This window comes from Tupaia chinensis, unplaced genomic scaffold (assembly GCF_000334495.1).
Source record: "Tupaia chinensis unplaced genomic scaffold, TupChi_1.0 Scaffold143599_1, whole genome shotgun sequence".
NCBI lineage: Eukaryota > Metazoa > Chordata > Mammalia > Scandentia > Tupaiidae > Tupaia > Tupaia belangeri.
The window spans coordinates 306,786-327,937 of NW_006203445.1; the positions used below are offsets into that span (position 1 = coordinate 306,786).

At 39.2% G+C, this 21,152-nt stretch overlaps 1 protein-coding gene and 2 pseudogenes across 2 annotated transcripts in view; 2 read left to right on the forward strand and 1 right to left on the reverse strand.

Annotated features, from left to right (window-relative positions):
• The window catches only part of PIK3R3 (phosphoinositide-3-kinase regulatory subunit 3), a 97,881-nt gene that overhangs the window by 34,533 nt on the left and 42,196 nt on the right, over positions 1-21,152 (reverse strand). For both annotated transcript variants that reach the window (XM_014582441.2, XM_006164225.2), the window contains 2 exons: positions 9,810-9,918; positions 3,571-3,669 (listed from right to left, as the gene is read on the reverse strand). In XM_014582441.2, the coding sequence (XP_014437927.1) occupies positions 3,571-3,669; positions 9,810-9,918 (208 nt within the window). The remainder of the gene's footprint in view (positions 1-3,570; positions 3,670-9,809; positions 9,919-21,152) is intronic.
• LOC102484025 (dihydrofolate reductase pseudogene) lies at positions 6,173-6,744 on the forward strand (annotated as a pseudogene).
• LOC106733359 (60S ribosomal protein L36 pseudogene) lies at positions 12,203-12,508 on the forward strand (annotated as a pseudogene).

The window sequence follows — 21,152 nt, forward strand, 5'->3', positions numbered from 1 at the left end:
CCCCCAGGGGGGATGGCCACACTGCAATCCCTTCTCCTCCATTCTCCTCTCGGGATCTTGGGCACGCACGCATACGCACCCAGGGTGAGTTTAAGCCACCAGGTCCGGGACTTGAACCACAGTCGGCTACATGGGATTCCAGGGCCATAGCCATTACGTTAACTGCTGGTCCCAAGTATCCAGATTTTCTATAGTAAATATAATTTACTGATTTAAAAAATAATGGTTATTGAGGGGCCAGCAGGTAGTGTGGTAGTTAAGGTGCTGGACTCCCACATGGCTGACCATGGTTCAAGTCTTGGACCTTTCTCATGTTTCCCCCGAACCCCCCATCTCTCTCTGGTAAGTGCATGTGCCCTAGAGCAAATTAAAAATAATTAACAATAAATAAAAATTAATAAAAAATGATGGCTATTGAACGGAAAAACTTCTACTCTGAAAACTAAAAACCATCAACTACTCTCTGCAGTTCAGTTTCACTCTCATTCCCAGCACCTTAACCACCACACCACCTGCAGGGCCCCCCACACTTATATCTCAAAATGATCACTCTCGGGACCAGCAGGTGGCGTGGTGGTTAAGGGTGCTGGACTCCCAACATGGCCGACTGTGGTTTGAATCCCAGACCTGGTGGCTTGCTTTCTCACTTTCCCTCTCTCTTGAGCTCTCACTCTGCCCTTTTCTGGTCTATATATATAAATAAATAAAGAAAGAAAGAAAGAAAGAAAGAAAGTTAAATAAAAACTAATTCTTTTAAAAAAATGATCACTTTGACCACTGTGCAGAAAATGATCAACAAAGGTGGGCAAGGCCAAAATTAAAGATGTGGGAAAGTCTCTTAAGAGATAAATGCTGGGACCAGCAGTTAGCGTAATGGCTATGTCGCTGGACTCCCACGTAGGTGACCGCGGTTCATGTGCCGGACCTGGTGGCTTAACACTCACGCTAGGCACATGTGTGTGCATGCCCAAGATCCCAAGAGGAGAATGGAGGAGAAGGGATTGCAGCGTGGCCATCCCTCCTGGGGGGTGATTTCTCGCTTTCTGTCTCTCTGTCTCTCTCTGTCTTCTGTCTGTCTGGCAAGCGCACGCACCCTATAGCAAAAACCTCTCAAAAAAAAAAAAAAAAGATAAATGCAAAAGATCAAGTAAGATGATGGTGGCTTAGATGTGAATGACAAGAAAGTGGATAAAGCAGCATGAAGAAATTTTGAACGTAGGTTTGGAGGTAGAGTTGGCAGGACTTGCTTCCTGATGGAATGTATGTAAGAATAAGGGAGAGAGAGAAAAGATTTGTAGCTTGAGAAACTCAGAATACTGTTTCTGAAATAAATAAATAATAAAGGAAAGACTAGAAGAGAAACTGTTTACGAAGGCATTAGGTGAAAAATTTAAGAATTCTGTTTGGCCATGTTAAAATTAGTATATCCCTTAGTTATCTAAGTGGCAAGATCAAGCAGGCAAATGGATATATGCATCTGGAGTTCTTGAGGTCAGAGCTGGAGAGATGAGGTTTATGACTCATCACCATGAAGCTGCATATTAAAGCCATGGGACAGGGTAAGCTCACCTTGGGGGAATGAATACAGAGAAGAAAAGGAGGCCCAAGTCTGAGCCCTGGACCATTTAGATATTGAACAAAGGAGTGGCCTAGCATTAGGAAGAAAATCAGGAGAGTGTGATGTCATAACAGCCAAGTCAATAAACTGCTTCGAGGAAGAAGCGTCTATGACTAATGCTGCCAAGAGGTCAGGTAAGGTAAGAAGAGAGAAGCAGCCACTGGTTAGCAGTCCCTGTAGAGTGGTGGAGACAGAAGTCATACTAGAATGAAAAGAAAAAATTATATTCAATGAACCATTATAGAAAATTATTTCTTAGCACAAATTCAAGTGCTAAAGTATTAACTTCTTCATGTCTTTATCAGAAACTAATGCAGTACCCTCTAGATTTCTAACATAAAACATAGCATTATTTTTTCTAACAATACTAGATTGAAAAGGCAGCAAAGAACTAGATAAATCTGGATTTGATACCTTCCTCTTCCATTTTGAGCAATGGGTCTTCAGGCAAATTCTTTAATCATATTAAACATTAGTTGTCTCATCTATAAAATGGGACTAGTAATAACACCTACTTCATAAGGCTGTTGTGAGAAAAACATAATATATTACATGTAAAGTGTGTCGTACAGAGAATTACTAGTTATTACCGCTGCTATTCTTTTCATAAAACAGTCCCTTTTTAAAAAATCATGCCTTTTTAAAATTGGGCTATTTTAACCATTAAAATTTAATGTGGAGGAACCAGTAGATGGAGTAATGGTTCCATTACTGAACTCCCATGTAGTTGACCATGGTTTGAGTCCCGGACCCAGTGGCTGAAAAAAACTCACACTGGGTGCATGTGCATCTGTGTGTGTGTGCCCAAGATCCCTAGAGGAAACAGGAGGAGAATGGATTGCAATGTGGTCATCCCCCCTGGGGGGTGATTTCTCGCTCTCTGTCTCTCTCACTCTCTCGATCTCTCTGACAAGAGCACATGCCCTATAGTAAAAAACCTCCCTCTAAAAAAAAAAAAAATTTAAATGTGGAAATTGCTAATGCAGTTTTTCCTAACCTCTTTCTTTCTTTCTTTCTTTTTTTGGAGAGGTTTTTGCTATAGGGCGCGTGCACTTGCCAGACAGAGAGAGACAGAGAGACAGAAAGCGAGAAATCACCCCCAAGGCGGGATGGCCACGCTGCAATCCCTTCTCCTCCATTCTCCTCTCGGGATCTTGGGCACGCACACACGCACACGTGCCCGGCGTGAGTTTAAGCCACCGGATCCAGAACTTGAACCGCGGTCAGCTACATGGGAATCCAGCAACATAGCCATTACACTAACTGCTGGACTCAGTTTTTCCTAACCTTTTAAAGATAAAATATCTCTCTCATCTTTGTGTGTATAAAAAGTCATACTAATACTAATACCACTTAAGACATTCTGATCTATCCACACAGAAGGCACAATACGGAACTACTTTATCTCCTACATATCCTCATCAGCCAAAATTAGGTTGCATTCTACTTTTTGAAGTCTGCATTTAGAAAAATAATAAGGTTATTGGAGAGTCATATTCATTAACCTTTGGCTCTGCTATGACTTCTGCTTCATTCATAAGGAATGAATTGTATACTTCTTACTTCCTTACATTTATTTAGCCTTTTCATTTTGCTGCTACATGAAATTTAAATAGTTGCCATTCCTTAATATATATTTTCTTTTATTTCATTTTCTTTTATCCATTCAATCACATTATTTATCTTACAAAGTGAATATTTCAACAGTTGATAAAACTATAAAATATCTTCAACATATAATACCACATTTCTGTGTCCCATTAATGCTTTTTTACAAGATGTGAAGAAATCATTTAATATAATATAAAAAGATAGCTAAACAACATGTATTTAAATTAAAATAAAATATAAAAAAAATTTATATACAAAGGTTTAAATAAAATACAGATATCTCTGTCTACTCAGAACTAAACTAAAATATGGCACTAGCCAAGACGCTGAAAAGTGCTTACCGCAAAGTCAGGGTATAATCTCCCTGCATCTTTGTTGAGGCATCTCGAACCAAGAAGGTACCATCTGGCATGTCTCGTAATTTGTCATTTACCTCCTCCCTAAAGAACAGAATTATATGAAAAATGAAAAAACATAAGTGTTGATGTCTTCGCATGTTATTACCAAGGCTAGTTGGTAGGATGTTTGTCTAAGGTGATAGAATTATGGTGGTCTTCAGAGGCCATTTATCACTAGTTCCTCCCCCTAGAAAATGGTATTTATTTTTAGTGTTATGCAATCTAATTTGCTTTTTGAACTCCTTCAGATTTCTACCATCTGCAGGGGATAGTATTTCCATTAAGCCTTTAGGGCTTCTTCAGGCAGGTCTGAACTTGTAGAGTTTCAGGAAAAACCAGCAGCTGTTTAAGAAGGTTGTACTTAAGCAACAGAGGCAGCTGTTTCTGAACAAAGGGGGGAAATTCACTTAGCTCACAACCCTTTAATACAATATTCTGCAGTTTGAATTTATACAGGTAACAAAACAATTTGTTGGTTTAGAACTTCAAGAAAACAACACTAGAACACTGGAATGGCAGGGCATAAAAGACTTCTGAACTATAGTACAACCACATGATTTTAAAATGTAAGTTTAAAAAGCATTTATATAAAATAGACCTTTTCATTGTACAATACTAAGTTAAAATGTACTGACCAATTTTTTTTTTTAAGAATTATTTATTGGATGGGGCTGGCAGGTGGTATGGTGGATGGAGGCAATGGATTCCCACATGGCTGACTGTGGTTCGAGTCTCAGACCTGGCAGCTTGCTTTCTCATTTTCTCTCTCTCATTCTCTTGCTTTCTCACTCTTTCGCTCTCTCCCTCTCTGGTCACATTGAAATGAATAAATAAATATAAATATAATTAAATTTAAAAAAATAATTCTTTAAAAAATAATAATTATTTATTGGGGGACCAGCAGGTGATGCAATGTTTATGTCGCTGGACTCCCATGTAGTCAACTGCAGTTTGAGTCCTAAACCCAGTGACTTAAAATTCACAATGGGCACAAGTGCGCCCAAAATTCCAAGAGGAGAATGAAGAAGGGATTGCGGTGTGGCCATCCGCCGTGGGGGGTGATTTCTCACTTTGTCTCTCTGGTGAATGCACGCACCCTATAGCAAGAATCTCTATTTTTAAAAAAAGAATTATTTATTAGGACCAGCAGGTGGTTACATGCTGGACTTCCATGTAGCCGACCATACTTCAAGTGCTGGACCTGGCAGCTTAAAACACACCAAGTGTATGTGCATGCATGCCCAAAATCTAAGAGGAAAATGGTGGAGAAGAGATTGTGGTGTGGCCAAAACCCACCGCAGGGTTTATTTCTTGCTTTCTGTTTCTCTAGTGAGTACACACATCCTATAGCAAAAATCTCTCTCTAAAAAAAAGAATTATTTATTTAATTTTATTTATCATTATTTTAAAATTTGCCACAGGACATATGTGCTCACCAGAGAGAGACAAACTGAGAGAGAGAGAGAGAAATGAGAAAGTAAGCTGCCAGATCCGGGACTCAAACCACAATCATCCATCGCACTCCAGCACCTTAACCATCACACCACCTGCTGACATCTTTCTGATCAATTTTAATATAAAATATATTAAGTCCTATTCAAGATATTAAACAAAGAATTACTATATGGCCCAGTAATTCTACTTCTGGGTACAGTCCCAAAAGAACTGAAAGCAGGGACTCAATATTTGTATGCCAATGTCCATCAAATCCAAATATCCAGATGAATGGATAAACACAAATGTGGCATATGCAGATACATATATAGGGATATTATTCAGCCTTAAAAGGGAATGAAATTCAGACACATGCTACAACATGAATGGACCTTGAAGATGTGAAATAAGTCAGTTATAAAATGACAAATAGTATATACTCTACTTACATTAAGTACCTAGAATAGTTGAATTCACAGACACAGGAGGTAGATGGTGACAGCCAGAAACAGGGAAAGAATGTGGAGATACTGTTTAATGGGTAGCTTTGTGAAAAGTTCTGAAGATGAATGGTCGTTGGAAAATTCATACTGGGGAGAGACCTTACAAATGTACCGAGTATGGGGCCGGCAGGTGGCATGGTGGCCAAGGGTGCTGAACTCCCACATGGCTGACCATGGTTCGAGTCCTGAACCTGGCAGCTTGCTTTCTCTCTTTCTCTCTCTCTCTCTTTCTTACTCTCACTCTCATATTTTCTCACTCTGTCCCTCTCTGGTCAAATTAAAATAAATTTAAAAATAAAATAAAGTTCAATAAAATAATTATAAAAAAAAAAAAAAAGAAGTGGGGGGAAAAGAGAGGCAGGGAGGGCGCAACAGACCTCTCTCTGTCTTTCTGGCAAGCACACGCGCCCTATAGCAAAAACCTCTCCAAATAAATAAACAAATAAATAAATGAATGAATGAATAAATAAATAAGTAAATAAGTAAACAAGTAAATAAGCAAATAAATAAGTAAATAAATAAATAAATAAAAAGATGGGATTTCCCACCAAACTCTGCCAGACATCCAGGAGTCGAGAGCGAGCTTGGAGCTGCTTCCTGCTGCTGTCATGGTTCGTCTGCTAAACTGCATCATCACTGTGACCCAGAACATGGGCATCAGCAAGAACAAGGACCTACCCTGGCCTCGGCTCAGGAATGAATTTAAGTATTTCCAGAGAATGACCACAACCTCTTCAGCAGAAGGTAAACAGAATATCATGATTATGGGTAGGAAGACCTGGTTGTCCATTCCTGAAAAGAATCAGCCTTTAAAGGATAGAATTAATTTAGTTCTTAGTAGAGAACTCAAGGAACCTCCACCAGGAGCTCATTTTCTTGCCAAAAGTCTGGATGATGCCCTAAAACTTATTGAGCAACCAGAATTAACTAATCAAGTGGACATGGTCTGGCTAGTGGGAGGTAGTCCTGTTTATAAGGAAGTCATGAACCAGCCAGGCCATCTTAAACTGTTCATGACAAGGATCTTGCAGGATTTTGAAAGTGATACCTTTTTTCAAGAAATTGATTTGGAGAAATATAAACTTCTCCCAGGATACCCAGGTGTACTTTCTGATGTCCAGGAGGAGAAAGGCATTAAGTATAAGTTTGAAGTGTATGAAAAGAACGACTAATGTGAAGGTGTTTTCAAGATGTTTCCCTTCCTCTGAAAAAGTGTATATTTTTATGTAAGAAAAAAAGGCTTTTGTTGACTTCAGATCTATGGATACTAATTTCTAAGCAGTATGCTTTTATTCCCATTAATGTTAAATAGACTATATCAGATATCACTTGTGCCGTAACTATCACAGCTTCTTGCCATAGCTGTCTCAGTGCTTCTCCCCAAAAGCTGAGTCCATGGCACCTGCTTAGGGTAGCATATATGTGAGATAGCCCACAGTGGCAAGTCCCTGGGTAGCATGAGTTGACATGATACCAGGTCTCATACAGACAGAAGCTAGATAGATTAGTTCTAGAGCAGAAAAACAGAAAAACTAGAACTCAGATTTGAAAAGAAAATTAGGTCAAAATAGGAACTGTGAATACTCTGTGTACATCACATTTCTAAGTAAAGTTCTGCTCACTGAATCTTACAGAAACTTAGAAGATGGCAGTGGATGCCTTTGGGGGCTGAAAGACTCACTACAGGCAGACCAGCTTAAAATCTGAAAGTCCAATCCTTTCTTGAATTTATTTTAAAAGGAAGTTATAAATATGTCCAGGGACAAATGTAACTTTTACTAAAAATGGTCATTATTTGTGAAATTTGTGTGTGTGGGACTGGCAAGTGGCATAGTGGTTAAGGGTGCTGGACTCCCACATGGCCGACCATGGTTCGCGTCCCAGACCTAGCTGCTGGCTTTCTCACTTTTCCTTTCTCTGGCTCTGTCCCTCTCTGGTCAAAGTAAGTAAGTAAATAAATAAAGTTAAATAATTCTTAAAAAAAAAATATGAATGGTGGTGACGATTGTACAGCAATCTGGATGTAATATACTAATGTCACTGAACTATATACTTTAAATAGTTTAAATGGTAATGGTTTAAAAAAAATGAAATTGGGGTCAGCAAGTGACATGTTGGTTAAGGTGCTGGACTCCCACATAGCCAACTGAGGTTTAAGTCTTGAACCTGGAGACTTGAAAAATCACACAGGGCACAAGTACATGCATGCCAAAAATCCCAGGAAGAGAATGGAGAAGAAGGGAATGCAGCACGGCCATCACCCCTGGGGGGGGGGGGGGACTTCTCACTTTCCCTTTTACTGTCTCTCTCTGTCTTTCTGGTTTCTTTATTTTTTCTTTTTAAGAAAGGTTTTTGCTATAGGGCATGTGCACTCACTGGAGAGAAAGAGATACAGAGAAACAGAAATCGCCCCCCAAGGGGATGGCCATGCCATCATCCCTTCTCCTCTGGCCTCCTCTCAGGATTTTGAGCATGCACACACATGAGCCCAGCGTGAGTTTTAAGCCACTGGGTCTAGGACTCAAACTGCAGTCGACTACATGGGAGTCCAGCGATGTAACCATTTCATCATCTGCTGATCCCCCTTTCTGTATTTCCAGTGTGCCCTACGGCAAAAAAAACTTAAAAAAAATGAAATGAATACTACTTTGGTAATGAGAAGAACAGAGAAGAGAGGGAAGGACAAGTGTAGTAAAGAGTAACAGCAACAACCTTGAACCAAATGTGGCAGAAGTGGAGAGGGCTTTTTAAAATCCATTCATTCATTCATTCATTCATTCATTTAAGTTTGACTAGACAGAGGCATAGAGAGAAAAAGAGGGAAAGTGAGAAAGTAAGCCACCAGGTCTAGGACTCAAACCATGGTTGACCATGTGAGAGTGTCCAGAGCCTTAACCACCATACCACCTGCTGACCCCCAGGTTTGTTTGTTTAATTTAAAAAATTATTTATTTAATTTTATTTAGTATTATTATTATTTTATTTGACCAGAGAAACAGAGAGAAGGAGGTAAGTGAGAAAGCAAGCTGCCAGGTCCAGGACATGAACTGTGATCAGCCATGTGGGAGTCTAGTGCCCTAATCACCATGGCACCTGCCGGCCCCAAAATAGGGTGTGTGTGTGTGTGTGTGTGTGTGTGTGTGTGTGTGTTTAAAGAAAAAAGAAGAAAAGGAAAGAAAAAGGAAATACATTTGAGAGTCATTAAAACAAAATTTAATGAGAAAAAAATTTTTTCTAATAAAACGATAAGAAAATATATATTCAAATTAAAGTGTGTGTGTGTGTGTGTGTGTCAGGAGGCAACAGATGGCATGGTGGTTAAGGTGCTGGATTCCCACATGGCCGATACTAGTTCAAGTCCTGGACTGGCAACTTGAAAATCACACCAATACGTGGGTGTGCATGTCCAAAATCCAGAGATGAGAAGGGATTGCAGTGTGGCTATCCCTCACTGGGGGTGATTTATCACTTTCCCTCTCACTGTCTCTCTCTGTCTGTCTCTGGTGAGCATATGTACCCTATGGTACAAAACCTTAAAAAAATTAAAAATTAAAAAAAGAAAAATATATTTTTGCACCAAAATAAGCCCACACTTTTAATTCCACTTTTCCACAAACTTTTTAAGTACCTGCATGTTTGCATGTATATGTATGTGTCTGTATTTACACACACAGATGTATATGTGTGTATACATATGTATATGCATGAATGTATGTTTGTGTATATACATATTTTTCCCTCTCTAGGTCCAAAATTATCTCGAATCACATTTTATCCAAAAAGTAATCTCTCCTAGAGCCTCGTTTTTCCAAGTGAGATATGTAAAGAGTCTGAATCAAAATCACCTAGTGGGGTTAGTAAAGGCAGATTCCTAGGCTCTACCTAACTGAGTTTTGTGTACACAAAGATTTTGGAGCCACTGCCTTAGAAAAAGAAAAGGAAGGAAAGTTATGTAAAAGTACTTTTTAATCTAAAACACATGCAACTATCCTAAATGTGTAAGTTTCATTTATTCAGAAATCCATCCTCAATATAGCATTAAAAGTAATAATCATAGCCATTATATAAAGATTTTGTCACTTCTCCACAGGAAGAAAAGTACTAAGACACCTTTGAAAAGCTCCCACACACAATTTTTAAAATGGTAACCTTGAAATGACGAGTAGTGGGGCATTAAATGTTTTATTTTAACTACGAATTCTCAATTAAAAACAAAAAACACAATTGTATTAGCATTCTAGTTACCTTGAAATATCTCCCCAGTACCATTCTGCATCCTGAAGAGAAACAGAATTCTCCTTCATTCCATTTGAAACTGCTGAAGTCATTGGCTTAGGTGGCTTTGGTGGAAGAGCTAGAAGAGAAATAAATATTATTTTGTAAACATAAATTATGTGTTTTTTAATTTCATCAGTAAGAGCAGCTCGTTAATTAATGTACATTATGAGTCAAATAATTATCAATCAAATTAAGTTTTATTTCATGTTAATCATTAGCCAAAGGAGAAATCCTTTTAAAATTCTAGTAATTGCCTGAAAAGTGACAATTTCAATTTATGTTGGCCTTTTTCCTTTTTGTAAAATACTGACTTCAGTAAAATTTCTTTTTCTCTCAAAAGTCAATGTGAAGCCCCTTCCCAAATAAGTCAGCCCAAAAGCCATTAAGTGACTAATGTATAGGATGAAGATAGTTAATAATATCATTTTATATACTGGTAATTTGCCAAAAGAATAGATTTTAGGTACTTTTAACATAAATACACACACACATATGCAAACATACAAGAGATATGGACGAGTGTGTTAATTTGCTTGCCTGTAATAATCACTTTATTATAGGTATATGTACATCAAGGTAAGTAAATAAAACATCGTTCTGTATATATGACATATATACAGTTTTTCTTACACCATTAAGTGAGACTGGGCAACTGAAGAGTGTGATGGCCAAGAGTTGGATACTGGAGCCCGAGCAGACAACAGACTGTCCACATAGAAGGGGGCGGCATAGCACAGATCTCAGAGCTTGGGCAGGATAAAGGTCCTCACCAGGGCAGCCTGGCATGGTGCTGAAACTGAGTGAAGTAAGAAGGGCAATGGCACAGGGACAGCGTGACAGCATGGTGGAGACTCCTATCATTTGAATTTCCCTACCAAAACTCATGTTGAAGCTTAATCCTCATTTTAACAATAGTAATAGGCAGGGATCTTTGAGAGATGATTAGACCATGAGGGCTCTTCCCTTGTGGATGGATTAACACCAAAATCACAGGAACGGGTTAGTTATTGAAGGAGGTCACTCATTTCCACCTTCTGTCCTTCCACTATGGGATGGACCCTAGCCAGATGCTGGTGCCACATTCCTGGCCTTCCCAATCTCTAGAACTGTGAGAAATTCCCTTTCTTTATAAATTACATAGTCTCTGGTTAGAGCAGCAGAATAAGGATGACGAGAACAAGCTTATGAAGACACATTCTCTGAGGTGGGCATCTTGATGCAGTGAGGCAAAGTTAGGACTAAACACATTTCCATTTAAGCAGTAGTTGGAGAGTAGTAAGAGAAAAGCAACAATAGCTCTGAGAGATTGAGTACATACAGAGGAATAGATTAAGTAGGTAAAACTATTAAAGATAATAGGAGCAAGATTTCTCAGTCTGAAAAGAAAAACAAGAAGTAGGACCAGCAAGTGGTGTGATGGTTAAAGTCCTGGATCTCACGTAGCCAACTGCACAGTTTGAGTCCCAGATCCAGTGGCTTAAAAATCCTGTTAGGTATGTATGTGTGCATGCCCAAGAGGAGAGACTGCAGTATGGCCTCCCCCTGCCCCCTGCTGTGAAAGGTGATTTCTCACTTTCCCTCTCTCTCCATCTCTCTCTGGCAAGTGCATGCATCCTACAGCAGAAACTAAAAACAAAACCTGGAAATAACTGTCTGGTGTTAGACTGGAATAGTGGTTATTGATATGAACTCATGAACATCGATATATGTCTAAATAAATAAATATGGATGCACGTATTGTATATAGACAGAATACATATATTTCCTAGTTCTGTTCCCTGAGAGGACCTGAAGCACTAACACCCTAGGGTGTACTTGAACCCAGATCTGATCTCTAATGCCATTTCCTACTACAAGGAATCTGGGCTCTTTGGACAAATGGCTTATTCCAAAGCTGGAGTACAGTAGGTATCTAGAACATCGTGTTTGCCAAAAAGAAAGCTCAAAGGGGCTCCCACTGCCTAAATCAGAGCATCAATATAAATACTGACAGTAAGGAAATACAAATCATTAAACAAAATAGGAGTCTACATGTCCATGCAGATACAAATAAATGAAAAAATATGAAAAATTGATGAGAAACAACCTCAAAGTACCTTCCCACAAAATGACAATTTTTAAAGAATTATTGTTTTAAATTTTACTCATTATTATGTTTTTATGTTTTTTGTTTGTTTGTTTTTTTCATTCTGACCAGAGAGAGTAAAGGGAAGTGAGAAAGCAAGTCCTGGTGAGGTCCAGGACTCAAACTGCACTCAGTCACGTAGCAGTCCAGTGCCTTAACCACCATCCCATCTGCCAGCCTCCCCAAAATGACTATTAATCACAAAAGAAAAAAATAATTTAGGCGCTGTTCTTTCCGCCCCAGTAGTCACTAGAGAGCCGCAGCCATGGCTCTGTGGTACCCCATGGCCGTGGGCCTCAACAAGGGCCACACAGTGACCAAGAACGTGAGCAAGCCGAGGCACAGCAGCCGCCGCGGGCGCCTCACCAAGCACACCAAGTTCGTGCGCGACATGATCCGGGAGGTGTGCGGCTTCGCCCCCTACGAGCGGTGCGCCATGGAGCTGCTCAAGGTGTCCAAGGACAAGCGCGCGCTCAAGTTCATCAAGAAGCGGGTGGGCACGCACATCCGCGCCAAGAGGAAGCATGAGATGAGGAGCTGAACGACATGCTGGCCGCCATGCGCAAAGCGGCCGCCAAGGACTGAGCCTGCCGCCCAATAAAGCCCACCCCGCCCCGACAAAAAAAAATTAATAATAATAATAATAATAATAATTTAATAGAAGTTTGGCAACCACCATTTTGATCAAGTAAACAAAGTTAGTATCACAAGTATGAGAGCACTTCAAAAAATTCATGGAAAATTAGAATTAAACTGAGTTTATTTTGGTCTAAAATTTTTTTTGAAATCTATGCCGAGTCTTTTCAAAACATAAGATTTCCCAAGACAGCTCCATGGCTCCTGCCATCTAGCCATTTGGGGAGAAAGGACGATGTCCCACTGATAACTGGGCCTCCAGCATCCAAAACTCGCGTGAACAGCCCTTCTTCAAGAGACAGACAGCTCCATGGCTCCTGCGATCTAGCCATTTCTAATTTTTGAGTTTTATTGAAATTTTTTGAATATTAATTTTTCTTTTGAGATTTATTTAAAAGTTTTTCTCTTCTTTTTCACTGTTTCTTGTCTGTTCTTTTGCTGTTGGTATTGTTTCCCTCTCTTTGCTTCTTTTTCTGCACACTCCTCGACCCTCTGATTGAACTTCCAAGTTTGGGAAGAAACCGACCATCCACCAGATGACTAGAAATCGCTGCAGGACCACAAGAAATATGGGGAAGCAGGAAAATACCTCTCCCACAAGGGAAAAGGATAGCTCCTCTTTATCCACACACAGTTCAATGGAAATCATGGAAATGTCTGATAAAGAATTCAGAACATTCATAATGGCAAAGCTAACAGAGATGGAAGAGAAGAGAGACAAGGAACTGCTGAAGAGGAAGGAGAAAGGAGTTGAAGAGTTCCAGGAGGTGAGGAAATTCATGCTAGATCTAAAAGAGGAATTTCACACTTTACAAAAGAATCAGATGGAACTGTTAGAGATGAAGGCTATAATACAAGAAGTCAAAATCTCCCTTGAAAGTATTAAAAGCAGACTAGATCATACAGAAAATAGAATCTCTAATGTAGAAGAGAAAATGGTTGGCCTAGAAAAATCCCACCACGGGGAACCAGCAGTTAGCGTAATGGCTATGTCGCTGGACTCCCACATAGTCGACCGCGGTTCGTGTCCCGGACCCGGTGGCTTAAAACTCACGCCAGGCGCGTGTGTGTGCGTGCCCAAGATCCCGAGAGGAGAATGGAGGAGAAGGGATCTAAGACTGGCAAGAGAAAAAAGGCAAGTTACCTACAAAGGGTATCCCATCAGACTAACGGCAGACCTCTCATCGGAAACAATGAGAGCGAGGAGAGAATGGGAAAATGTATTCAAAGTATTAAGGGAAAAGCAATTTCAACCGAGAATTCTGTACCCAGCAAGGTTATCGTTCATTTGGGAAGAAAAGACACGAACTTTCCCAGATAAACAAAACCTGAAAGAATTTACCAGCACCAGACCGGATCTCCAAGAAGTTCTTAAGGGAGTGCTATGTCAGTAAAATTAAATGCAGACACACAGAAATAAGAGTTCAGAAACTAAGAAAATGGGCAACTTAATTGTAGGGCCAAAAGCTGGAGTTGAGTATTACATCCCAGATTTCAATCTGGAACATCGAACCTCAACAGATACAGAAGAAAGATTAAGTACATGAGACTGAACTGATGAAACAGTATTCTACGACTTGACTAAAATATTGCTGCTTTTCTTCTAAGCTTTGTTGTCCGGTTTTAAGGATTTTTGTCCTGTCTTCAGCTATCAATAGATTCATGTTCCGACTATTTGAACAGAATACTAACCTGTTTCTAGGCTTTAAGTTTCAAAGAAATATCCTTACCAGTTCAAAACTGCTTTTCTTGAAACCATCGGCTGATCTTGCTATTGAAAGTAGTTAGATTACTTATGATATTGTGTGATCAACGAAATGTTGGGGGAAAAGGGATTGAAGACAACTGTAGACAGCAGAGATAGTGTAATAAGAGAGTGGAATAGGGCAGAGGGCTAGACAGGGGTAAAAAACATATATATGAAAGTAGAAATGGAATATTATGGATGATAACATGCATTATTAAGCCACTATGCAGTATATTCTAGATGGGAAACCACATTTAGAATGTTGTGATGATGCTCAGGGAATGAATGTAAATTAATAAAAAAATTTTTCAGAAGAAAAAAAAAGGCATTAAAAATACCTATTTGATGACTGCAGTTAAGCTATATAGCCCTAGTTAGGTGCTACTTTATAGTATGTTCATTCTATTCACTGAGGTTTATGCCTAAAGTCAGACTTGTGTTCATGGATATGTACATATCAGCTGTGCTTGCTATTGAAAATATTTATATTTATTAAGATATTTAGTGAAACAATAAAATGGGGGAGGCATAGAAAGCAACAATAGATACCAGACACAGTGTGGGAGGAGGGTGGGAGATGGCAGAGGGTGAGATAGGGAATCAAGGATGGGAAAAAAGGCAAAATATACAGAAAACAAGAAATGGAAAATGATTTGTTGACAATAACACATATGTTGATGTGCTTGATTGAGCCAATATACAGTGTATTCTCAATGGAAAAATCTCATTTTGTATGCTATAATGATGTACAGTGAATGAATGTAAATAAAGAAAAAAATGTAATAAAAAAAAAAAAACATAAGATTTCCCGTGAACTGTGTAAAGACCCCTCATAATGGGGAAATCAGGGGCCCCAATAGGATGCATTGAAGACACAATGCTTCTGTGATAATTCCTGACAAGTACACATAAATAGAATCTAGTCATGAGGAAACATCAGACAAACCATGACTGAGGGACATTTTACAAAATAATTGATCTGTAATCTTCAAAAATGTTAAGGTCAAAAAAGTCAAGGAAAGGGTAAGGAAATGTTTCAGGTTAAAGAAGACTGAGGAACTGTGATCATTAAATGTAATGCTAATTCTGGACTGGCAAAACTGAACGGGATCTGAGGATGACTCAGTAGTAATACTATCAATGTTAATTTTCTGATTTTTATAGTTTTATTGTGGTTATGCAGGAAGATGTTATTGTTATAGAAAATACACACAAACATGGTCAAAATGGGGCATCATGTTCACAAGTAATTGACTTTCAAATGATTCAAGCAAATCAAGTTCTTTGAACTGTATTTGCAACTTTTTTTTTTGGAGAAGTTTTTGCTATAGGGCGTGTGCACTCACCAGAAAGACAGAGAGAGATGGAGAGAGAGAAAGCAAGAAATCACCCCCCAGGGGGGATGGCCATGCCGCAATCCCTTCTCCTCCATTCTCCTCTTGGGATCTTGGGCACGCACGCGCACACACCTGGCGTTGAGTTTAAGCCACTGGATCCGAGACTTGAACAGTAGTCGACTACATGAGAGTCCAGCAACGTAGTCATTATGCCATCTATTGGTCCCATTTGCAACTTTTTTTTTTTTTGGAGAGGTTTTCGCTATAGGGCGAGTACGCTCACCAGACAGACAGAGAGAGACATAGAGACAGAAAGTGAGAAATCACCCCCCAGGGGGGGATGGTCACGCCGCAATCCCTTCTCCTCCATTCTCTTCTCAGGATCTTGGGCACGCGCACACACATGCCCTGCGTGAGTTCTAAGGCACCGGGTCCGGGACACGAACCGCGGTTGACTACGTGGGAGTCCAGCGACATAGCCATTACGCTAACTGCTGGTTCCCCCATTTGCAACTTTTTTAGATTATTTAAATATTTTTAATTTAACAACAACAACAAAATCAAAGTAATATGGGGGGAACATGACTAACTTCCTTAAAATAGAAGTCCCTTATAGTCGACTGATTTTCAACGAGAGGGTCAAGATAATTTAAGGGGAAAGAAGAGTCTTTTTGTGTGTGTCTGTGTGCGTCTGTGTGCGTCTGTGTGTGTGTGTGTGTGTGTGTGTGTGGGGGGGGGTTTTTCTGTTGGTTGGTTTTGCAATTTTAGACAGGTCTCACTATGTGACCCTCTTGCCTCAGCCTTCTGAGTAGGTAGGACTACAGGCACATGCCATAATGCACAGCTTTTAAGGGTGGGATAGAATGTACCTCTCACATGTCCTCAGCTTGCTGAGCAGCAACATCCAACGTGTGCTACCATGAATAGTAATGGCTAGAACAGTCTTTTTAACAAATAGTACTGGAGCAAGTAGATATCCCCATGCAAAAAGAATGAAGCCGAATCCCTACATTATATCAAAATAAACTAAAAATGGATCAAAGGGGCTAGCAGGTGGTGTAGTGGATAAAGGCACTGGAATCCCACATTACTTGACTGCAGTTCAAGTCCCAGACCTGACAGCTTGCTTTCTCTCTCTGTCTCTCTCTGGTCAAAACTGAAAAATAATGATAATAAATAAATAATTCTTTAAAAAAATGGATCAAAGACCAAAATATAAGTCAAAGCTATAAAATTCTTAGGGGAAAAAAAAATAGGTTTAAACCTTTGTGCCCTTGAAGTAAATAAGTTTCTTAAATACTACATTAAAAACACAGACAGGGGTCAGCAGGTGGCAGGGAGGTTAAGGCGCTGGATCCCACATGGTGCCTGCCTGGTTCAAGTCCCAAACCTGGTGACTAGAAAAATCACACCGGGTGTCCGTGTGTGCACGTCCAGAATCCCTAGAGGAGAATGGAGGAGAAAGGATTGCAGTATGGCCATTTCCCCCTGGTGAGGGGTGATTTCTTACTTTCCCTCTCTGTATCCCTATAGCAAGCATATGCACCCTATAGCAAAACTTACACACACACACACACACACACACACACACACACACACACACACAAGCCCAGATGTGGTGGTGCAAGGGTAGCACACTAATCTGCAATGCTAGAAGCCATATGGAAGATCAGGGTTAGGTTCCCAGGTCAACCTATACATCTAGAGTGCAAGCAACAAGCAGGAAGGCCTGTGACACGATCTAGCTGGGAAAGCTGGGGGGGAAGCCTATGGCCTGAGACTCTTTTGAAGGTGCTTGTCTTTCTCTCCCTTATGAAAGAAAGAAACAAGCTTAAAAAGGAAAAAAAAAGAAAAAGAAAAGAAAAAGCACACAAAAAATAGATAAACTGAATGCCATCAAAAGTTAAAATTTTTGTGTTTCAAAGGACACCATCAAGAAAGTGAAGAAACAATGGGACCAGCAGTTAGTGTAATGGCTATGTCGCTGAATTCCCATATAGCCGACCACGGTTTGAGTCCCGGACCCGGTAGCTTAAACTCATGCTTGGCGTGTGTGCGTGCGTGCCCAAGATCCCAAGAGGAAAATGGAGGAGAAGGGATTGTGGCATGGTCATTCTCCCTGGGGGTTGATTTCTCGCTTTCTATCTCTCTGTCTCTCTCTGTCTTTCTGGCGAACGCACGCGCCCTATAGCAAAAACCTCTCCAAAAAACAAATAAATAAGAAGAAAGTGAAGAAACAATGCACAGAATGGAAGAAATTTTTTTGTAAAGAGATAGGATAAGAAATATTTTTGTAGGGCCAACACGTGGCATGGTGGTTAAGGTGCTGGATTCCCACATGGCTAACCACAGTTTGAGTCCCAGACTTTGTGGCTTGCTTTTCACTTTCCTTCTCTCTCTGTCTCTCTCTGGTGAGCACATGTGCCGTATAGGAAATTGAGAAATAATAATAAATAAAATTAAATACATAATTTTGAATCCCTAAAGAGCTCTTAAAACTAAATAATAAAAGACAAATAACTCAATTAAAAAAATGGGCAAAGGATCTGAATAGGTATCTCTTCAAAAGATATACAAATGGCCAATAAGCACATGAAAAGATTCATAACAACAAGTATGAAGATAATTAAAAAGATAGATAATCAAATGTTGGTGAGAATATGTAAAAATTAGAACTCTCAAACACTGCTGATGGGAACGTAAAATGATGCAGCTGCTTGGAAAATAGTTTGGCTGTTTCTCGAAAAGTTAAACACAGAGTCACCATGTGACTCAGCAATTCACTCCTATGTATATAACCCAGAAAATGAAAAATACATCCACACAAAAAACTTACACATTAATATTCATACCAATATATATAATAACCAAAAATGTGAAAATAGATTAAGTGTTTATCAATAAATGAACTTATAAATAATATGTGATATATATCTAGAAAACAGACTATTATTCAGCAAAGGAAGGAACAAATGCTATAATGTGGATGAACTGGAAAACATACTAGGTGAAAGAAGCCAGTCATGAAAGATCACTTGTTATATGATTCCATTGTCTAGAATAGGCAAATCTGGAGAGAAAGAAAGTAGATCAATGGTTGCTTAGGACTGGAGGGTTAAGGGGGAAAAGGAAGTGACTGTTAGTATATGCAGGGTATCTTTCAGGGTAATGAAAATATTCCAAAATTGACTATAGTGATGGCTGTACAACTCCATGAATATACTGAAAACCACTGAATTACACAATGTTGAATTAACTGTATTGTTGTGAATTATATCTCAATAAAGTCATTATTCAAAAAAACAAACCTATCAGACTTCTAAAATTACTAGAAAGGAAGAGAACTTATTATAATCATCCTTTTTTAATTTTTTCAAAGTGACTAAATACCTATCTTGCTTGAAAAGGATTTGATATGGCTTATAATAATAGCTAAAGTTGGAACTATAACTTTGCAAAATTTAAAATTCTACTTATCCACTTAACATAAGGATTAGCAGTTTAAATTTATGCTACACAAAGCACCCTGCTGTAACCATGAAAAGTATAAAGACAAGGAGTTCCCAACAATCAAAAGAGCAAATCTAGAGAGAATGACACATAGAAACACCTAACCATAAAATTCAGCAGAATGAGGTAAATAATACTATAATAAAGGTAAAAGCAAAGTATAATGGAATCCCAGCAAAATGAACAATTGATCCTCTCCAGGGAGACGAAGTTCAAACACTAAGCTTCTCAAACCTAGTCCTTCCTGAACTAAGAGACATCACCAGCAGGGCCCAACAAGAACCATTCTGCTTCCTTAGAAGCAGATTGGTTTACATTCTAATCACAAAAAGGAGTTATATGATTCCATTGTCTAGAATAGGCAAATCTAGAGACAGAGTTGACTAGGTTGCATGAGGAAGTTACATCAACAAACATATAATGACCATCTCATGTCTACTACAAAGGGCTACCCATAGCCTCTTTTTATCTCACTTTTCTCATCTACAAGAATGAAATACAAGAATGAAATTATTATAAAGCAGTTCCTTGGGAACCAGCAGTTAGCGTAATGGCTATGTCGCTGGACTTCCATGTAGTCGACCGCGATTCGCGTCCCGGACCTGGTGGCTTAAAACTCACGCCGGGCGTGTGTGCGTGCGTGCCCAAGATCCCGAGAGGAGAATGGAGGAGAAGGGATTGTGGCGTGACCATCCCCCTTGGGGGGTGATTTCTCGCTTTCTGTCTCTATGTCTCTCTCTATCTGTCTGGCGAGCACACGCGCCCTATAGCAAAAACCTCTCAAAAAAAAAAAAAAAAAAAAAAAAAAAGCAGTTCCTACATGAAGTTGCTAAAATAACACAATTATAATGAACTACAAGATCTAAACTGAATGCAGTACTGGCCTATGTCTATATTCTTCTCTACCATCATTGCATACATACAGTAATAAATTAATTAATTATTGAGTACTTCCTATGTTCTAAAAGCTGGGAGTATGGGAGTATAGCAGTAAACTAGACAGACACAGTCCATCTATATACAGACTTTATAATCCAAAAGAATAAATTTCAAGATAATTCACTGTTTCAAAAATCATGAGTATGCTCAAATTTAGCTCAACCAACCTAACCTGAATCTTCAATCTAAATGTTTTGCCTTCTCTGGTAATTGTTCCCCAAACCCCAGAGGAGTGTAGAACATGCACTGGACAAAAGTGAATAAAAATTTCTCTCATAATAACCCCCTAATAGCATAAAGATAAGAATAATCATATCTACATGTCTTCCAGAAGACATTATAAATAAAGGTTAAAAATTCCAAATCACACGCATTTTAAGTAAGTCAAGAGGACCATACTGAAGGAAGAACTAATTGGGGTACATTAGTCATCTTTTCAACCCCTTGACAAAGTAATTCTCGCACTGGGTGAGCAATGCATGCTGAGTAATAAGTTCGATGCACCTGAGCTTCCTAAATGAGTATCCATAAAACACACAGCACTTTTATTTCTATTTAGTAGACAATGAAAAATATTTTTCTTTCCATTTTTAGGAACTGTATTCAAATTTTTAATTTTTTTTAGTCTCCAGAGGGTGCATGCACTGAGACAGACAGAGAGAGAGAGAGAGAGAGAGAGAGAGAGAGGGGAAGAAGGCACCCCCGTCTGGGCTACAGTCACGGCACAATCCCATCTCCTCTATTTCTCCATCCCGTCAGGATTTTAGGCATATATGCACATGTGCCCAGTGTGTTTTTCCAGCTATCAGGCCAGGATTTGAATCACAGTTCACCATGTGGGATCTGGCTTTCTTCAACTAATAGACTACAAGGCTGACCCTATTACAAGTTTTTAAATGTTAGCAATACAGAAATGCATTTTAAATTCAGTTTTAATCAATGTGCAGATATATGAACATATACACATGTGTATATATATATATATATACACATGTGTCTGTATATGTATATGCATA